Source organism: Cricetulus griseus, chromosome 3, assembly GCF_003668045.3.
Source record: "Cricetulus griseus strain 17A/GY chromosome 3, alternate assembly CriGri-PICRH-1.0, whole genome shotgun sequence".
NCBI classification, from domain to species: Eukaryota; Metazoa; Chordata; class Mammalia; order Rodentia; family Cricetidae; genus Cricetulus; species Cricetulus griseus.
The window spans coordinates 67,267,861-67,289,529 of NC_048596.1; the positions used below are offsets into that span (position 1 = coordinate 67,267,861).

Genomic DNA, 21,669 nt, shown 5'->3' on the forward strand with positions numbered 1-21,669 from the left:
CAACCCCACATATCAAGTCTTGGCCAGGCTGCTGAGCAGAGGTGGAGCAGACATCACGCTGTGCTCTGCAGTGTGGGCAGCACTGGCGACATTGAGAAACATTGTCAACTACTCTGGGCTGGTTGGTGGGCAGCAGTATCCGTGGAAGGAGGTGTGACACCATAGCAGTACCAGTTCATCTGGGGCTGGCATGTGCACAGCACAGCTCTCTCTCTCTATCTCCTCTTTCTTCCTTAACCTGTGGCTTTTGTGTTTCAGCTGCAGCAGGGCTGTGGTACCACGGGCATTACACCCAGGAACCCATGCTGAGAGACCTTCAAGTACTCGCAGAGAGTAAGGTCTCTTGTCACTGCCACAGCAACTCTTGTTAGAACCAGAGATGAGATGATTTGAGAAGGTGGGAGATGAAGACACAATTTCTTAACACAAAGGATAGCTGGTCATCTTCCTGTGGATGTCATGTGAGACAGCCAAGAGAATTGGCTGGGTGGCATCCAACGAAGAAGAAGCACATCACCAAGAGGGAGAGAGGCAGATCGATGTCCTAGCCCAGGGACAGGGGCCAGATTTAAGGAGCAGCTTTTGCAGCCTAAGGGTGGCAGGCAGCCCTCGGCAGTGCTCATGATTTCTAGGGGGGGACCTGTGACCTTGCTTTGCCTTCTGGTGCCCAATCATGGATGATGTGACCTTCATAGAAAATAAACTAAAAACACAGAAAAGAGTTTATTTTAGAATAGCATCCAATACATAGTTATGTACAAATGTTATCTCCTTGTGGCTTCTCTGTGTGCCAGGTAGGTGAGTAAGCCTAGGAGTGTGTGTGTGTGTGTGTGTGTGTGTGTGTGTGTGTGTGTGTGTGTGTGTGTGTGCCATGACTAGGTCTGAGCTGAGAAACAGAGAACACCATGGAAGTAGATAGTGGCTGTTTTGGTCCTGGTACAGCAGCCTTGCTGATGTGAACAAGGTCAACTCCAGCCCAGGACTCAGTTTTCTGAAAACGAAGACTTTGAAACAGATGGTTGCTCTGAGGACATTAAAGCAAATATTGGTTCCAGTAAGGTGCAAAGTATTTGCCATGTTCCCAGCAGCTTCTTGTCCTCATCTCTCTGGATGGTTCCGGGAATTCTTCACTTGGGGTCTGCTGGTTGGAACTCTGTACATAGGGAACCTGATGCAAGGAACAAGTGGCAAGAACCCTCCCTCAGGGCTCTGCCCATTGTGACATGAGCTCTCATTCCATAACCACAGTGGGCATTCTCTACTTCCCTGACTGGGCAGTAATTGAAAAGATTAGGTGTAAGGGGTGAGGAGCTTTTTAGATGTGTCATGCTTGTGAGGTCATGGGAAGGTGAGGAAGCCAATCTCAGTATATTTGGAGACGATGCCCAAAGGGAGACGGTTCAACCCGCCTTTGGACAAGGTCGGGAGATGGGTAAGGAAGATGGAAACCCTGGAAGCTTCCTCATGAAATGTGGCTGTAGTTGAGGGCATAGAACTGAGTTGGATTCCCTTCTGCTACCTATAACAGCAGGACCTTTAAAGAGTCCCATCCCTTGGCCTTGGTTTCTTTCCTGTCTTTTGAGGACTGAATGAATGCACGTGAATTCTGGGGGAGGCAGCCCAAACCTGTAATCCTAGTACTTAGGAGGCTGAGGCAAGAGAATTGAGAGCTTCTAAGACATCTTAGGCTGCTTAATAAGACACAGTCTCAGAAAATAAACTAACAAAGAAGGGACGGACACACAGAAGGGAGGCATGGGGATACAGAAGAGGGAGAGTGGGAATGAAGAAAGAAGGAAGGAGAAAGAAGAATGGAAAAGAGGAAAGAAAGGGAGGGAAGAGGTAGGAAGGAGGAAAAGCAGGAAGGTAGGAGGAAGAAAGGGGGAAAGGAAGAGGAAGAAGGGAAATGCTTGGCACAGGGTGGACCCTTGAGGATGTTCACTGGGCAGCAACTGTCACCTGCTCAGCTGCTCCAGTTTCCAAATGCCTGCCATCTAGCAGGTCATCCCTCACTATATTGTGAGCTGTCTCATCTTCCTAGGGCATAAGCTCCATGGGGCCGTTGTCACTTTTCCTCCAATGTCACTTTTCCTCAGTGGTGCTCCATCAGTACCTAGACTAGGATCCAATGCAGAAGGCACACTCTGTGTTTGTTGAGCAAAGTATCCTAAACTCCCAAGTCCTGTCCAATTTCCATCACCAGATGACGAAATGGACAGAGCCTAGGAGTGTGTCCTTGATCATAACTCAAACTCACAGGCTCAAGCTCTCCTGGAAAGACTCCTGTCGATATCACAAACAGCCCTGCTGCGCATGATGCTGTTCTAGTGTCTTCCAGAAACCTTAGCATCTGTCCCCAGTGTGAGGTCTTATCCTCTCGGCCTAAGGACTTCTCATTTGCTCCTTAATATGCACATCCCACATGCTATCAGTTTTCCATGTCCAATTTATTCAACTTGTTCACAAAAGGGGAATCCCTGTGTCCTTTTCCACAACCAGAGGCAGAGTCTGAGAAAAGATTTGTGTTAAAAGCATAACATGGTGTGTGTGTGTGTGTGTGTGTGTGTGTGTGTGTGTGTGTGTGTGAGAGAGAGAGAGAGAGAGAGAGAGAGAGAGAGAGAGAGAGAGAGAGAGAGAGAGAGAATATGTGAGTAGTATATGATCGTGTTCATGTGTGTGGGCAGATACTGTGCACATATGTTTGTGGGGGGCCCAGGGTTGATGTCACAAGCATCTTCCTTTACACATTGAGGCAGATGGAGTCTGTCACTTGAATTAGCTGATTAGGTTAGTTAAACATTCACCTTGCTCTGGAGATGCTGTGTCTGCCCCATGAGTGCTGGGATGACAGGTGAGCTGGTGCTCCAGCTCTGGTCCTCAAGCTTGCAAGGCAAGAGGCAAGATCTCTACTTAATCAGGCATGTTTCTAGCTCCCAAATGGAAATTTTCGTTTGTTTAAAAGAAAAAAGGGAAAGGGAACAGATGTCAGCAAATTTGGGTCTTTAAGATTTATGACACTGCTTGCACTCTCTTTGGTATCATCTTAGACAAAAGCAAACAAGTTTCACCTAATCTTGACTTTTTAAAATGTAAAATGAAATATACCAAAATTAGAGGGCTGCTGTGTGACTAACAAGATAATTCATTCAGAAGGGCAAAGGTAGGCAGAATAGCCAATCAATACTTCCTAACTATAGTGTATCTCATAGTCATACACACACACACACACACACACACACACACACACACACACACACTGTAAACTTTGTTTTATTCCCCACTAGGATTGAAAGTAATATGCAGAATATATAAAATAAAACAAAAGTCTAAGTAAAATAAAATTTAATACCAGTATAAATATATTTTAGAATAAGAGCTGAGACTGGGAAAACATTTTAATCTGGGTTCCCTGGGAGCCATAGTCAAATGGGAAATAGTGTCAGCCACATTTTAATTTTATTCTATTTTTAGTTTAATTATTTATTTTTTAAGACAGAGTTTTGCTATGTAGCCCTGGCTGGCCTGGCCTGGAAACCACTATATAGGCCAGGCTGCTCCTAACTCACAGAGAACTGCCTGCCTCCAGCTGTGTCAGCCACATTGCCATAATGGCCCATGGTGAGAAAAATATGTTTCTCAGATTAAATAGCTTCCTGTTTCTGTCATCTAAATATCAGAACTGTGTTTGACTGACTAAAATGCTAGCTATAGGAATGGAGATGTAGCTCACCACTATAATGTACAGCCTGTGCCATATATTAGCATGTGCAAGGCCCTGGGTTTGGGCTTTTGTCATCAGCATGGTGGGGAAGTGGGACTGATAGTGTCTTAATCAGACACAGATTTGGGTTTCTTCTTAAATAGCAGCAAAGTGCAGAAGCAGACAAATTAGAGGTGGGACTCTATTTCAGGAAACTTTTCAGAGCCCTGGGTTCTTTCCAGATTTTTGTTCAGCCATCATCATTGCTGATCTAGTCCCTTTCATGTAGTAGAGAGTCTAGACTCCAGGCAGGAAAACAAGGAGATCAAGGGACAATAATAGATCAAGAGAAAACAAAAGGTATCTGATTCTCAGGCCACCCCCTTTATCAGGAAAACAATGCTTTCCCCAGGAGCCTTGCAGGCTTATGGGTTTGCATAGCCAATATAGCTGCAAGGGAGTACAGGAAGTTTGTCTATTTCACTCAACTACATTGACATTCTAAGTGAAGTCAAGTTCTCTTATGGGAGACAAAGTGAGAATCCACACCTCATGGATCAACATTTCATGTCATCTTCCAGCCATAAGCCCATGAGGGCAGCCTGGTACCCAGGAGTCAGAAGGAGAGGCACTGTCCATCCACATCCTTAGCCTGTCCACACCCTTAGACTAATGTGAGCCTCTGGAGAAGTCCTCCCTGCTGTCAGCACCTAAGAGCATGAAAAGAATAGTGATGATCATGAAGTTTCTGGAAGGAACTTTAGTTGGGAAAATTAAAGAAACTGTTGGCTGTGAGTCAGCTGCAGCCCATCTGCGAGGACAGTAATTGTCCCATTAGAGGTGACTGTCATTTTGCAGTTGACCTTGCTGGTTGTAATCTGGCTGTTGCTGGGCAGGAAAGACTTTCTTTTCCTCCTACTTACTTGCTTTTTCCTATTTAATATTTCTGTCACTGAGTGATGGAAGGCAGTGAAAATTTCACCACCAACTAGTTAAAAAGCTGTATTTCACGGTTACACTATCTAACAGAAGGGTTTATTCCACAGCTATCGTGCTATAGCCATTAAATATATATTTTAAAAGAGCTAAATTAAAATGCCAGAGCCATATATTTTTAACAGTGATTTAGTCCACAGACTGACAGAATACAAATGAACTCAAGTCAGTTGTCAGCTGACATGAGCCATTGTACCTGCTGTCTGAGCAGCCTTCCTGCCAGTCTGGTCTCACGGCTTTTCCAAGGAGGCTTCAACTTAGTGGGATGGAGGGAAAACAGAAAGAGAATCTACTTGGAGCCTGCTTGTACTATTTATATTTATCTTCAAAAGTGATTGGGGGGGGAATAGAGAGGAGGGAGTGGGGGATGGGAACATGAGCGATTGATATGGTAGAGCTGGGGGAAGGAAGGAGAGGGCCCATTTTGGGGTTAGGTAGAAACCTGGTACCAGGGAAACTCCCAGGATCCCACAAGGTTGACCCCAACTAAGACTCATAGCAGTACTGGAGAGAAGGCGGCCTGAACTGGCCTTCTCCTACAATCTTATTGGTGACCACCCTAATTGTCATCATAGAACCTTCAGTAACTGATGGAAGCAGATGCAGAGATCCACAGCCAAGCACTGGGCCAAGCTCTGGGAGTCCAGTTGCAGAAAGGGAGGAGGGATTTTATAAGCAAGGGGAAGGGGTCAAGATCATGATGGGGAACCCACAGAGTCAGCTGACCTTGGCTAATGGGAGCTCATGGACCCTGGACCAACAGCTAAGGAGCCTGATGGGACCTAGGTCCTCTGCATATGGATGGCAGTTGCATAACTTGGTCTGTTTGTGGGGTCCCTAGCAGTGGAACCAGGATCTGTCCCTGGCACATGAGCTGGCTTTTTGGAACTTATTCCCTATAGTGGGATCCTCACTCCGCCTTGATGCAGGGGAAAGGAGCTTGGTCCTGCCGCAACTTGATGTGCCAGGCTTTGTTGATTCCCACAGGAGGCCCTACCTTTTCTGAGGAGTGAATGAAGGGGTAGAAAGGAGGTTGGGGGAGGGAATGGGAGAAGAGGAGGGAGGAAAAACTGTGGTTGGTGTGTGAAATAAATAAAAATACTTAATTAAAAAACTGACTGTTAGAGAAGCAGGTAAGGGCACTTACCATGCAAGCCTACAACCTAGGTTCAATTCCTGGAATCCTGTTAAGGTAGAAGAAAAGAAGAAAAGAACCAACTTCACAGAGTTGATCTCGGACCTCCACATACATACACACATCCATACATGCACACTGTAATCAAAGTAAACAATTACCATTGTTTAGGGCCTTAGGAGATAGTTCAGTCAGCAAGGTGTTTGCCTTGCAAGCATGAGGGTCCAAGTTTATTTCCCTGATCCCATATAAACAAATGGTTATGGTAGCACCAATTTGTAGCGAAGTGCTGGGGAGATGGAAATAGGCAGATTCCTGGCCAGCTAGCCTATCCTTTCTTTGCAGGCCCTGAGTCCCAGTGACAGATTCTGGCTCAACACATGTATACACACAAACAATAATGGTTTAACACAGAACTAATTGGAAACATATGTAAGTTGGTTGAGAACTTTCTAGTGTATGTGATTAGTGAGGAAAGCAAGGTGCACGCCATGGACAGCAGTATTAGTTCCTTCACATATAACATAAAGAGCTCAGTTGATGTTGCTATCTGGAGTGGCGGTGCAGGTAACAAGGAGGGGAGGGAGGGCAATAAAAGGTTTGTGATAAATTAAAAGGCATTCAAATCTGGGTGGTGGTGGCACACACTTTTAATTCCAGCACTCCAGAGGCAGAGGCAGGTGGGTCTCTCTGAGTTTAGGCCAGCCTGGTCTACAGAGCAAGTTCCAGGGCACTCAGAGCTACACAGAGAAACCCTGTCTCGAAAGACTACAAAAAAATTCATTGTTTAGGGGTGACATCAGTAGTTATACCACACAGCCACATGTGATTTCTAAAATTATGAAACATTTTAATTCTTATATTGTGTGTATGATACAATGTTTCCAAACGACCCACATGCAGAATTGTATATCCATGTCAGGGTGCAATACTAGTCTTCAAAGCACTAAGGGGAAAGGGTGGTGGTGAAGAATTTAGGATAATGTCACCCCCTCTACTTGTTTTGTGGTTCTGAGGATTGAACTCATGCTAGGCAAAGCACTCTACTACTGAGGTATATTCCTAGATTTCTGTTTGTTTTTGTGTTTTTTTCAAGACAGGGTTTCTCTGTGTAGCCCTGGCTGTCTTGAAACTCACCCTGTAGACTAGGCTGGCCTTGAACTCACAGAGATCCGCCTGTCTCTGCCTCCCAAGTGCTGTGATTAAAGGCATGCACCACCACTGCTCAGCCCTAGCTTTCTTTTTACTTCTTATTTTGACACAGACTCTTCATTGAGTTGCCCAGGCAGGCCTCGACTTGCAGTCTTCCTGTCAAAACCTCTTGTGTAGTGGCTCACAGTCTTATACCACCAGACCTGGCTGTTTCTCTATGATTTTCCTCTATCGAGTTTTTTACAAGTGTAAATATTATAAGTCTCACCTGGAACATATTGATGGAGCCCCATAGGCCGTTTCTTTTCTTTTCTTTCTTTCTTTTTTTTTTTGTAAATTATCTTTTACATTTTTTTAGTTTTTTATTTTTATATATTTGAATTACAAACAAGATTGAATTACATGATGATCCCAGTTCCCTTCTCCCTCCCTTCCTCCTCTACCACCCCCCCCAACTAGAATCCTACCTATCATATGTCCTTTCTTCTAATCTACACCTGACTCAAAATTTCTGCTTCCTCATGACCTCTGTATCCTTCCTTTTCTTCCCTTCTCACTCTCGTAGCTTCCTCCGCCCTCTTCCCATGTTCTCAATTTGCTCAGGGGATGGTGACCCTTTCCCCTTCTCCAGGGGACAAAGTTTGTCTCTTTTAGGGTCTTCCTTGTTTACTAGTTTCTCTGGCAGTGTGGATTGTAGGATGGTAATCCTTTACTCTATGTCTAAAATCCACATATGAGTGAGGACATATCATATTTGTCTTTTTGTGATTGGGTTACCTCGCTCAGAATGGTTTCTTCAAGTTCCATCCATTTTCATAGGCCGTTTCTTATGTGACAGGAGGGTATGCATTCGTAAAGCCAGTGGGCTTGCCTAGTGGTCTCGGTTTCACTGCTCTCCTTCTTCTCACCCCACAGGCAGCCACGGAGACGTATTTGGTGGTTGTTCTTCTAACCACCAAATAACTGTGTTCTTCTAAGTTACCTGTTGTGTGTGCACAGGTTACTCGTTCACATCAATGGTGCTGGGTTATACACCTGTGAGGGTCAGGAAAGGAGGAAGGTCATGGAGCCTGGGAGCTTGAAGAGAACTGGGAAACTGTAGACTCATAAAGACATATTCCATATACTAGGTAGGGAGCCACTGTCAGGCACCCAGGCACACATTGGTACACACTATAGCCACATACAGGCAGGTGACACATGAACCTGCAGACAGAAATACACAGACAGCTTGGAAAAGGCAAAGACTTGAGCCTTTGACATTAAGGCCACATTCACACAGAACCCTCACAAAAAGCACTCTGCCAGTCATAGTTACAACACATAGCACATAACTGCTCACTTTTGGGGTTCCCAGGACATCTAGTATCATTCATTTTGTGCTGACTCACAGTCCTCCAATGTCCTGTGTCAGTCATATTTCAGCTGATTTATGCCAGATAGCCCTACCAGTGCCATGTTGTTTAAGCACAAAACTGACCTTTATAGCCCTCTGTTCTCAACAATACTTCCTTCTGTTTCTTTCTTCTGTCCACTTCTTCTAAGTCCTATGTGTCTTCTAGCTTCTTTACAGCTGGAGAGAATACCTACAATATTGATTGAATTCATAACACAAGCTCCCAACCTACCTACTTAACACACTCTTGCACAGATGTCAATCAAAAGCCACCTGAACATACAGTTGTATCCTAACTTGGAGGAATGGAGAGATAATTACGGTTAACCAATGTCTTTATACTTCAAAAGGGAAGAGAGTGGTTGGGGAGATGGCTTTCTTGGTAAAATACTTGCCTTGAAAGTGTAAGGACATGAGTTTGATCCCTAGAACCCACATAAGAAGCTGGGAATGGTGGCACACGGTTGCAATCCCAGTGATAGTGAGATGGAAGCAGACAGGAGATCTGGGTGTTGACCAGCTAGTCTAGCATGCTTGGTAACCTCTAGGGCTGAGAGTTGACCCAGTTCTGAGAACATGGGCTGGACACTAGGTTCCAAGTACCAGGGCTCCCAGGCCAGAGAAGGACCTCAGACCACACAATTCTGCCATCTCCCAGTACTTCCACTTCCACTCTTGCCCAGAATGTGGAAACATTTCCAAGTTCCCCGACACCTTGAATAGGAAAGCTTGAAATGTTTGTTTGGAAGGAGTGCTTCAAAGTTACATGGGTTTTTACCATTTCCCCAGCACTCCAGAAGTGCCCAAACTAGGTTTTAATCACCTTGCAGAGGAAGCCTACACTTGGCACACAGATTCAGCTGTATCTGGTTCTAATCAAGTCACATGCTGTGTTTCCAGTTCCCTCACATTGGAATGGTGCAGAAGACGCCAGAATCCATCACAAGCACTACCCTGAAGGAAATCAACTGTCCATTCTTGTCTCAGCAGGTGGAGAGGAAGCTGCCACCAATATACAAAATCCGAGAGAAAGTAAGATGAGCTTGGATCCCAGATACAGGATCCTGGGGCTTTTCTGAGGAGGTAGCATTTTGGTCAGACCCATTTGCCCATTTGCCATAGTTCCCTGTGATGTATCCAAGTGCTCTGCAGCTAGAGCTGCCACTTGGTCCAAACAATCAGCTGCCATTGTCCACAGGAACCTTTAGTCATTAACAGTCATGGTCTGCCTCCCTGGTCAGTTCATGAGAAACTGCCCCGGCCTCAATGGTATGAAGGAGGAAGCAGAATGGTTTTAACATCAGCATCAGCTGCACTCACTGTGAGCCTTAACTCAGATGCCAGGCTTCTGGGAACAAAGCCTCAGGGTTTCTAGGATCTGGTCAGGTTTCCATCCGATTTGGTTTCTGCCATCCTTATTAGTTATATAAGAGGTTGGCTCCCAAGCTGTCAAAAGCCCTTGCCAGAATTTGGTTCTTTGCATCTATTCACTTTTGCCTCCTTACCTCCAAAGACATTTTGAAAGAGAAATTTTCCGATTTCATAGATTTGGTAATAGGGTTGAGTTTGGAAGCCCTGTGCCTGCCCATATCCCTTCTTCTGTGCTGTTCGCTCCATGCTGGTGATGGACTTCATTAGCCATATTGAGAGGTTCCTTTGTCCCATCCCTCTTCCTTCCCCATCACTGTGCCCCAGTCTGAGGGTATCCCATAGTTCTGACATGTACCTTTTCATCTCTCTCCTGTTCCTCTCCAGCAAGCAGAAAAAAAAAGCTTTCCCTTCTCTGTGCACGACAATCGCCACAGTTTTGAGAACTCTGGATACTATTTTGACGCTGTGAGTACTTCCTTGAAAACTAGTAGGGCCTCAGGTACAGCTCAGTGGTAGAACTCTTGCCTAGCGTGTGGGAGGCCCAGGGACCCATCACTAGCACAGCAAGCAGGCAACTGGTAGAATGGGGAGCAGTGATGGGTCTCTTGATTTCCAAGGTGCACAGGTTACAGGAAGACATGTGTTCCTTAAAAGTGGAACAAAGCCAAAATGGTTCAGGGTCTTCAACAAGACACCCGAAAAGTCACAAAACAAAAGCCCCCTCTTGAAGCTCTCAGAGTTGGGTGGAGTGTTTCAAGTCTGCAGAAGTCTTCTGCCTCCATTCAAGCATAGGCAGGCCATGCTTACCAAGTGTCCTCCCTTGGAATTGTCTCTTGTGAGATTTCCTCAAGTTATCCCAGGAGTGGCAAGTCCCCTGCCACTGGAGAGCTTAAGGTCTTGTTAGCAGTTTAACATAGCATTGGGTAGAGAAATATAACACAAGCTTCGAGTGTAATTTTCAAAGTTCTAGTAGCAACAGGAAAATTTAAAAACCAGGTAAAATTAATAAAACAGATGGTCTACTTAAAATTTCCAACGTTATGATACTATGAAAATAACAGAGTCAGTAAAACTTCAGACTTAGAATTTTGCCTTTTTCTTGGGCTATTGCCAGGTATAAGTATTTTGCATCTGTGTTTCTTGTGAGGCTGTGTCATTGGCATTGGGTCACACCTCTCAGCTAGCCACACAAGCACCACAAGACAAATTTAATGCTCTACAGTGTAATATGTTACCAAGTTGGGCCAGATGCATCTTGTTTCTTTAAAAAAAATCATTTTTTCTTGTTTGGGAATTTCATACATATACATAAAATGTTTTGATCTAACCTACCTCCACTCCTTCCCTCCAATTCCTCTCCTATTTCTGTGGCCACTTTTTTCTTTCAACTTCATGTGTTCTGTTTGAAACCTACAAAGGTCACACCAGATGAATTTTCAACTTAGAATATTTTCTGCTTCCATTGGGTTTATTGGACCATAAGTCCAAGGGTATTTGCATATTTTATTTAACCCAGTATTTCTTTCCCCCGATTATCAATTCAATATGTAATAGAGCAATTCACATAAAATTATACAAATTGTTTAAGCTTTAAAGTAATTGAATTTTTTTTTACATTTACTGTGTGTGGGTGTGGGTGTGAGCATGTGTGGGTGTGGGTGGAGGTCAGAAGACAACTTGTAGGAGTTGGTTCTCTCTTTCCACCATGTGGCTCTGGGGATGGAGTCTTCAGGCTCAATGTCAGTAACCCTTCCCTGCTGAGGCATCTCATCAGCTCCATAAAAATTATAACCAGTTATTTTACATTTCCCTTTTTAAACTAAGCCCTTAAAATCTGATTTACATGTTACTAATCTCAATTTAAACCGCTCACATTCAAGCACTCAATCACTAGTGGCCAGTGGTTGCTGCACTGGACACCACAGGTTAGCATATTTTAGGCAGAAGTATGTGTTGGGTGAGCTTCAGGAACACTTACCAAACTTGACAAGCCACATGGCAAAGGTGCTATTAGCAACACCCTTTGTTTATTAAGACTTTAAGACACACCAGTGTTTTGTATCATCTTGTTTAAGCCCGGTAGCACTCCTGTGGGCTAATTACTCTTATCCTTGATTTAGAAATGAGCAGACCGAGAAACACTGAGATGAAATATCAAGCTCAGAGAAACCTTTCCCTCCACACGACCATCTTCCAAGCTTAACCAAAAAACCTGCTTTCCTTTGGCAGCGTATTGAATGCAGAGTCATAATTTCTACCCTTCCCTCTTTAAGTAGAGTGCTTAATGTTTTCTTTATAACAAAATGTTTATTTTTATTTTACTCTATGTGTATAAGTGTTTTGTCTGGAACTGGAGTTATAGTTGTGAGCCACCATGTGGATACTGGGAATCAAACCTAGGTCCTCTGCAAGAGCAATAAGTGTTCTTCACTACTGAGCCATCTCTCCAGCCACTTAATGTGCTTTCTAAATTGCCACAATGAGGTTCATCAAACAAGTCAAATAAGTGATGGTAAGATGACTCAGTGGGTGCGTATTGCCAAGCTGAAGAGACAGTAGAAACAGAGAACAAACTTGCACAAGTTGTCCTCTGACCTACACACACACTTACATACATAATAAATAAGTAAATAAATATTTTTAAAAGTCAACTCAGACTTATATAAAATTCCAAATAAAATTTGCATCCTCATTTTCCTTTTCAACAGTTTAGCCTGTGATTAGCTGCTGGCCAGGGACTAGTGGACAGATCCACAGAAGAGTGTATCTTGTTAATGGCACAAGCAGGCTTAGACCCTCACATCTTAACAGGGTGATGAGAGCCTCCGGGAAGGTTCCAGAAGTTTCCCAGCTTTCTGTGTTCTAGAAAAGCTTACATATTCTTAACATTTGGATTTTTAGTTTATAGTGGTTTGATAGAACTTGCCCACAGGACCCAGGACAGCACTGGGAGCTCAGTGGAGTTGTCTACTGCACAGGCAGCACTGGCTAAATAATATGGTTCATGAATCTGTTTAGGTTTGATACACTTTTTAGAACAAGGTTTTTGAATTTTACCTTGACTACTAGTCTATTCAAACTTCCTGCTTTCTATTGCATAGAGTTTAACAGTGTGTTTGCCTAAAAATTTATCTCATCCATCTCATATTTAATGGTATAATGTCAATCAAAGTACCTGTACTTTTCTATCTAAAATGTTCTTCAGTTGACAGTTGAATTCAAATGTGTGTCATTTCTGTTAATGAGATTATTAAAACTATGAATATTCTCTAGTTCTGGCTGTACCAGTAAGATATTATTATTCAGACCTAACTAATAATTCTAATATTGTTCCATTATCTGAACAGAGCTAAACCTTTCTGAAGTGGTTGCTTTTTTCTTGGAGAAATATGCAGGCAATCATTTTTATATTTAGAGGGTAGTACCTTTTAATACACTTCTTAAACATTTACACTTGAAGGTAACTATTAGGAAAATATCAGAAGTCAGAACAAGCAAATAAATGAACAAATAACATTTAGGCAAACACATCATTAAAATCTGTGTTAATCAGACCTAATTTGTCTGATTAGTATTTGCCTCCAAATAATCTTTATTTAATTTTTAAATTCTCTTTTAACAGAGCTATTTGGAAGATTCCTTGAATTTCTGATGTGGCTAGAATTGGTTAGGTTACCTATTTGTTGCTGATATCTGATTTTGGTGTTACTTGAGTTTTATGGAGGACACTCTGATTTTGCCTTTTTGAGTAGTAGAGATTATTTTTGCATGTGATTAATTTTAAAGTGTCTCATTAGTAGTTAAAAAGATTATATAGTCCAGCATTTAATTGCAAAATTACTGGCTGGGGACTGCTAATTATGTTATAAAATATTTCTTACTCTTTTTTTCTTGGTCTGTCAATTTCTGTTCCTAAGAGTTACTCTTAAATTTCAACACTTTTTGGTTTTTCTTTAAATAGTTTGGTATCATTTCTTGTTGAATAAAAATTCATGATTGTTTTATTTTTATCTTGATGGCTTTGCCATTTAGCACTGTGAGTATCTGTTACGGGATATTGGTTTACTGTGTAAAGATGCATTGCTCTGATTGGTGTAATAAAAAGCCAATAGCTAGGCAGGAGGTATAGGCAGGATTTCTGGGGAGAGAAAGGAAGAGAAGGAAGAATATAAGTATGTAGGAGATACCAGGAGACACAGAGAGCAAACAGGAGTTACAAGATGGAAGAGAAGTAATGCCATGTGATAGAACATAGACTAATAAAAATGGGTTAATTTAAGTAATAAGAGCTAGTTAGGAACAAGTCTAAGCTATAGGCCAAGTTTTCAAGTCTCTGTGCCATCATTTGGAGCTGGCTAGAGGGACAGAAAAAGGCTTGTTGCAAGTATCTCTCAGCCTATGTGTCCTTTTTAGCCATGGATCTTTCCTTGCATGTGTTGCACAATGGAGTGCAGTTCCTTAGTCTTTATGACTTACAAAATGCTTTTGCTAATTCTTTGAGCATTTTGCACACACATATGGTGTATTGATCAAATTCACCCTACTCTTTGCCCTAACTCCTCTGAGATCCACCTCTCAGCTCCCCACCCCTTCCCAACTTCATGTCCTTTTTTTTTTTTTTTTTTTTTTTTTAATAACCCACCAAGGCCTGCATACTCATGGCTATGGGAGCTTCCACTGAAGCCTTTCACCTACTATGGCCATACTTTTAAAGAAAACAGACCCTCTGTCTCCTAGAAGCCATCAACTCTTTGTAGCTCCTCAGCTTGGGGTGGGGGGGGTACTGAGCCCTCGAGTACTCCATGCTGTACTGTTGACTAGCTTGATCTTGTCCAGGTCTTATGCAGACAACCACAACAGCTGTGAGTTCATAAGTCCTGTCAGGTTCAGGGCACAATGTTTTACCTTGGTCCTCCCTGACCTCTGGCTCTTAAAATCTTTCTGCTCTCTCTTCTATAACTGTCCTGGAGTCTTGGTGGGAGGGAGACTGATATAGATATCCCATTTTTGTCTTCATGAACTTTAGCCATTTGGCTTTGGGTTTGTCTTCCAATATAAACGAAGTGCAGCCTAATTAAAAAGAAAAATAATACCCAAGAGTCACTGTTTCCCCATATAAGAATTTAAGCCATTCACATTATTATGACAGTTACATGTTTAACACCTGTCACTCACTTTCTATCTCTTAACTATCTTATTCTCTTTTTGTTCTCTCCTCACACAATGTTCTATCAGTTGAATTGGTTTGCTTATTCTGATTTCTGCTGACTTTTTACTAATAGTTATCTTCAAATACAAATGTTTAAAATGTGTACTGACAAGGTACTACTCTCTGGATACAAAATGAACACCAGCAGACTTCCCCTAGGATAAAGAGGCCCTTCTGAGGGCCTTATCTCTGTTCTTTCCTCTCTGGGGCTGGTAGAGTGCTGGCCTTAGCTGGCTTCTCTCGGTCTCCAGATGAGCCCTAAAGGGACTTCCATCTGCAGCTCAGCCACTGGTCCCGATTGCTCCAGTGTGACTAAAACCCTACAACTTTCCTCCACTCTACCCTCTCACCTGTCTTCTTCCCTTCCCTCCTCTTCCCTTTCCCTTTTGTGTCCAGCACTTCCTGCTCTCTCCTCGTTCCTTCCTCTTAATTTTCCAATATATTTCATGGCCACATGTTCAGCAAGTATTTCAAGGTATATTGCCGGCTGCTTTCCTTGCAGCTCTTCCCTATGCTGGTTTTTTTTTTTCCTTTTCATTTTGCTGGATGTCCTCAAATAACTTCTCCAAAAGATGTAATGTGCTCAGCATCTTCTCTTTGTCCCCCCAGAGCCTCTCTCCCCCTTTATTCCCTTCCCAAACCTCACTGGCTGGTCTGTACAGACTAAATCAGGAGCCATTGCACTGCTCCTGGGTATTTCCCTACCCTCTAGCTACAGTATATAAATGTAGTCATCTTGGGTATCTGTGGGGATTGGTTCTGGAATCCTCTGTTTTTACCAAAATCAGCAGATGCCTGTCTCTTATAGACAATGTCATGACATTTACATATTACCCATGTTACCCATGCATATCCTCTAGACTACTTACTATGTATTATAAATGCTGTGGAAATAGTTTTAATATTGTTTAGGGAAATATGAAAAAGAAAAGGCCTATGATGTTCAGTTCAGATGTGATTAAAGTATTTTTGCTACTCACACACACACACACACACACACACACACACAGACTTTCCATTTGACTTACATGGATTTGAGGTTGGATTTGAGGTTGGTTGAAGTAGAGAGGCAGATGCCCGCTGTGGTACTTTGTGGACTTCTCTTACATTCTGATTCAAGCATCCTATGAGGCCCTGTTGCCATCTGACTGATGGGCTCTTGTGAGCAGTTAGCCTCATTGTATTGACGCAGAGTCTGTGTAACCTGGTGTCTATCTCTTTTCACTCCTTTGTGCCAACATCCATTTTCTTTCTTCATTTTCACCCCATTGTGATGACTCAACTGTTTAATTCTGAATCCATGACGATTCTCAGGTTCACATGTAAGGTGCCAACCGCTAACAAGCAAGCCTGTGTACAGAGGCCAGAGATCTTGCTCCCTTTGGGAGATGCCATAGGGTAGGAAAAGAAGTCAATCTGCCACTCCTCAGAGGCAGCCAAGAGTGGTGCTTCCCTGGGAAGTGACAGCGATTAGCAGGATATATATGGCTGGGGTCCCTCTGATTTTACCTTCCTTGTGTTTAAAAGTCCAGTCCCCTTCATGGCAAAGGAACAAAGAACAGCAAAAAGACACTGCCAGGATGTTGCTGACTTTTGATATTCAACCGATTGGCTTTTATAATGGTTGTCTTCTGTATGCATTTAAACATATGCACGTCATTTGCTGGTTTCATTGACATCCTCAGAACTGTTTGACCTTGTGCATCTCCCCCCTAATTTTGTTCTTCCTCCCTAGGGCTTGGGACGCAAGAAGATCTCCCCAGAGAAAAGGCAACACCTTTCTAGAAATTTCAATCTCTGGGCCGGTGACTTCATCCCATCCCGTTTTGATGGCCTTTCAAATAACCAAATGTCATATGTACAAAAGGAAGCCATGGTAATCTCAACTTTCCGACGCTTCCCTAGATCTTACGATAAAAAATGGAGTGCCTTCACGTGTGTTCCCAATCAAAGTTTTAAAGAGTTTCCAAATAAGAAGTTTTCTGTTGACAGAAAGGCTGCCTCTCCACAGGATCCCTAATCCTTCCAGAAGATTCTTGATGAGGTTTGTGATGTCATCTCATCAGGCATTCATAAAGTATATGTCTCTGAATCCACACTTTTATTATTTTCATAAGGATAAAGATATTCAAATTCTTACCAAGATGTGTAGGCTATATGCACCTGTAAATAAACTGCTAAGATTGTTTACCTTTGTGGGAGTTAAGAAGTTATGTTACTCATATATGAATAATTTTCATTCTGAAATTCCAAACAATGCAGAGGAGGCAAAAGTCTCCTTGATTCTGTTTTACAGTCAATCCTTGTCCTGCCACTAAAAGTCATTCAACTACTTGTTTGGATTCTATGCATGTGCATTTGAATAGATGCATATAGATCCACGAAAGCTTGGGTGGATGCTGTCTCGCCTTATGTAATATCTCATAGCTCAATTTTGCTATCTAGCCATGTACCTTGGTTTTCTTGCAACATCATATATAGCTTTTTTTTTTTAAGAACTATCTGATGGGCTAGAGAGATGGCTTAGTGGTTAAGAGTGTGTGCTATTCTTTTTTTTTTTTTTTTTGGTTTTTCGAGACAGGGTTTCTCTGTGGCTTTGGAGGCTGTCCTGGAACTAGCTCTTGTGACCAGGCTAGTCTCAAACTCACAGAGATCCTCTGCCTCTGCCTCCCGAGTGTTGGGATTAAAGGCATGCACCACCACCGCCCGGCGAGTGTGTGCTATTCTTGCAAAGGAAACTAGTTTGATTCCCAGCACTTACACTGGACAACTTAGACTCCCTGTAACTCTAACTCCAGGGCAATCTCATGAACTCTGGCCTCCACAGGCACCTGCACAATGCCCCCCTACACATATAAAATATTAAAGTGAATCTTTCAAAAATTGTTTTTAGAAAGAACTAGCTATGCTTCATCTCCAAGTGTGGATGTGCACTAGGTTTTTAGAAATGCTTTTCTTTTTAGTAGGCAATTGGACTGTTAATAACTTTTGGAATCCTTCTACAGCAACTGTAGACTCACAGGGAGCATGCTCTGTAGATATGTTAGATCTGCCTCTTTGGGCTCATGCTTGTGTGTACCTCAGGGCAGATAATGAAAGCTTAACTCATTGGTGTAGGATTGGATGGGTTACACAATCCAACATCATGACCAAATTGCCTTGGAAAGACTGGGACCCGCTAATCCCTTGCCAATTGTATCTGTGAGTTTGCATTTTTCTCTCTTCCCATTATGTTTTGGGTATTTATAGATGAAAAAAATTAATGATTTTGCTTCTATTTTCCCTTTTCTTCTTTGTACACGTATGTGTGTTCATGTTTATTCAAATGTATACAAGCAGTTTGTATGTGTGTGTGTGATATAGAGATCAGTACTCCATAGTATTTTATTATCTGATCATTGACCAGTGTTGGGTCTCTGTATTAACCATCATCTACTACAAAAAAGAAGTTTCCCCAATGAGGGTTGAGAGATACACTAATCTATGTAGATAAGAATTTAGGGGAGAGTTTATTACTATGTCTATTTAGTAGAATAGCAGTAGTAGATTCTTCTATAAGGCTGTGACCTAGTGAGTCATGGGTTTTTGTCCCAGTTAAAAGTACCAGGCATGAAGCTGGGTGTTGGTGGTGCATGCCTTTAGTCCCAGCACTGGGGAGGCAGAGGCAGAGGCAGGCAGATTTCTGTGAGTTCGAGGCCAGCCTGGTCTCCAGAGCAAGTGTCAGGATAGGCTTCAAAGCTACACAGAGAAACCCTGTCTTGAAAAACCAAACAACAACAACAAACAACAAAAAACCACCCAAACAAAACAGTTACGATAAATCTTTCTGCCAAAGCCGCCCAAGCCCTACCGCCACGTGTGCAGTCTCTGCCAGCCGCCCAAGTTCTGCCCGCTGCATGGATGGACAAAATAATACAGAGACACATTAGGTACAAAGCTGTTTGGCCAATGACTAGGATTCTCATCTGTTAGCTCAGTCTCAATTATCATAAATCTATATATTTTATAAGACTTATCTTATTGGACGCCTTATTGGGGTCCCTCCTTGCCGGTGGATCACATTCTGCCATTGGAGGAGGAGCGGAGGGGAAAGAGAGACACTTCCTTTTTCCCCTTTCTTAAATATGAGTCTCCTTGCTATGTCACTTCCTGCCTGGATCACCTCGTCTCTACTACATTTCCCAGAATCCTCTTTGACTCCTGGTCCTGTCTAACTTACTGTCTCATTGGCCAAACAGTATTTTATTCAATAATCAATAAGATAAACATACAAAGAAGTACATTCCCCAGTCACCAGGCATGAATGCCATCTTATGGAGTGAACTTTAAATCCAGTCAGTATGTGGCTGGTTACTTCCATAACATTGGTGCCACTATGGCACCATCAAACATATCTTGCCAGGTCACTCATAATTGTGGCTTGAAAGGCTCACAGCTGGGTAAGACTGATGATTACTTTCCTCTTTCAGTAGTGTCTATAGCACCCTCAGCACTATAGAAGTTAGCCAGCAGAAATAAAGCTTCTAGGTGGGTACCAGCTTGATTTTTCTGTCCTATGACTCCATTAAGAGGCATCCTTAGAGCCGGGCATTGGTAGTGCACACCTTTAATCCCAGCACTCAGGAGGCAGAGGCAGGAGGATCTCTGTGAGTTCGAGGCCAGCCTGGTCTCCAGAGTGAGTGCCGGGTTAGGTTCCAAAGCTACACAGAGAAACCCTGTCTCGAAAAAAAACAAAAACAAAAACAAACAAAAAAAAGAGGCATTCTTAGCAATAAGGTCTGACTCTCAAGTTCTGCAGGATAACTAAGAGCAATGGCAATATCCTGTAATGTTGGGGGGCATGGTCTATGGTACCACACTGAAAAGCCCACCTGACACTGGGCTTTTTTTGATAGCCTATGGTGTCTAGGAGAAGAATTGCTCCCTGTTACAGGGTAACTCCATTTAAACTCTGTGTGTGTGTGTGTGTGTGTGTGTGCGCGCGCGCGCGCGCACGCGCGCGCACACATGCACGTGTGTGTGCGTGTTTTAAGAAAATTGTACAGTAACAGGTTTCCCTATGGCATTTTCAAAGTTCTTTAGTGTTAGTTATCTCTCTATACACTCCATCCTGTATCCTGTCTTTCCATACCCCACCCCACTTAGTCCTTCATACTCCACTATACCTCTTACCCCCTTCATACCACCTGTGATCTATACCATCTCCCTTGAAATTCCCCCATGTCCCCATAGCAACCACATGCAAGAGACAACACGCCACATTTGTCTTTCTGGAGCTTGTTTGGGTGGTAATTTTTAATATTTTTAAGTTACACTTTTAGATTAGCTATGACTAGGAAGAAGTTAATGATTTCCATATATAAATCTTGTATTTGTTCCCCCCATTTGGACTCCTAATAAAATAATCTAAAATAAAAATTAAGTTCCAGTAATTTTTCCATTTGCTTCTCCCTTATTTGTCTATGTAAATAATTCCATCTTTTATGAAAGCAGTAACTTGGTATCATTCTTTGAGTAGGTCTAGGTATACTTTTAACATTAGCATAGATAATGCTTTAGTTTTATTTCTAGGTTTATAGTGGCTTCTTCTAATATGGAACATAGAATCCCAACTTCTATTGTACCTTTATATAGTTACATTTTATATTTATCTAATTGAGCATAATCTCTGAGAGTCTTAATTAGGTTTTTTCTTCTAAAGCATTTTTTTGAGCACATGCATGTGGAATTTGTTTTCTAAGAAAATAAGAATAAATAGTGACAACTGTGTTCCTCAGGTTCTGACTATAGTCCTTATTTTCCTCCCATGGCTGGCTTTGCGTGTTTTCTTCTCCAGGTAGTATATGTACAGATTCTCTCACACATTCTTTATCTCAACACTTCTCTCTCTCAACAATCCCATAATAGATACCATCCACTCTTGTTTCTATCCTATAAAATACACTTACAATTTGAAGTCATTTGTTAGTATTTACAGTTTACTGTTTTTTATTTTTAATTACTCATATTTACATATCCATCCCCCCATTCCCTCACCCTCCTCTCCTCCCATGTTCCTCACCCAACCCACCCCAACCCATCCCCTGACTCCTCCCCAGGGATAGTGAGGCCCTCCACCAAGGACCTTCAAAGTCTGTCATATTGTTTGGGGGAGGGCCTAGGCCCTCCTTGCTGTATCTGGGCTGAAATAGTATCCCTCCATAGGGAATGGACTCCCAAAGTCCATTTGTGCTCTAGGGATAAAGACTGGCTCCACTGTTAGAGGACCAGTAGACTGTCTTGGACCCCTAGCTGGTAGCCACATTCAGAGGGCTTGGTTTGGTTCAATGCTGTTTCCCTAGCTTTATGACTGGGGTTTCCATTCTCTCAGTAGGTCAGGTCCACTGTTTCTGCAGGTCTCCCCATCCCTGTATTGGCTCCTTTGCTCATCCCTCCTCCCTCTCCACAACTGAATTCCAGAAGTATGGTTCAGTGCTTAGCTGTGAGTGTCTGTTTCTGCTTCAAATAGCAACTGGATGAAGACTCTCCTTCCTCTCCCTGCCCCCAGGCTCCAATTTGGTCAGGGGTTTGTGTCCCCATCCCCTTCTTCGAGGGACTATGCAATCTTCTTTTGGGGTCCTCCTTGTTTCCTAGCTCCTCTGGCAGTGTGGATTGTAGGCTAGTGAGTCTTTGCTCTATGTCTAAAAATAAAAAATGAGTGAGTACATACC

The 21,669-nt window shown here is 42.7% G+C and overlaps 1 protein-coding gene across 1 annotated transcript in view; it reads left to right on the plus strand.

The window, feature by feature from the left end:
- Nucleotides 1-17,266, plus strand: part of Tex36 (testis expressed 36) — a 52,604-nt gene extending 35,338 nt beyond the window's left edge. Inside the window, exons 3-5 of the mRNA XM_027409130.2 lie at nucleotides 9,280-9,411; nucleotides 10,135-10,215; nucleotides 16,695-17,266. Of these exons, the coding sequence (XP_027264931.1) occupies nucleotides 9,280-9,411; nucleotides 10,135-10,215; nucleotides 16,695-16,979 (498 nt within the window). The 3' untranslated portion in view covers nucleotides 16,980-17,266. The remainder of the gene's footprint in view (nucleotides 1-9,279; nucleotides 9,412-10,134; nucleotides 10,216-16,694) is intronic.
- The last annotated feature ends 4,403 nt before the right edge of the window (nucleotides 17,267-21,669 follow it).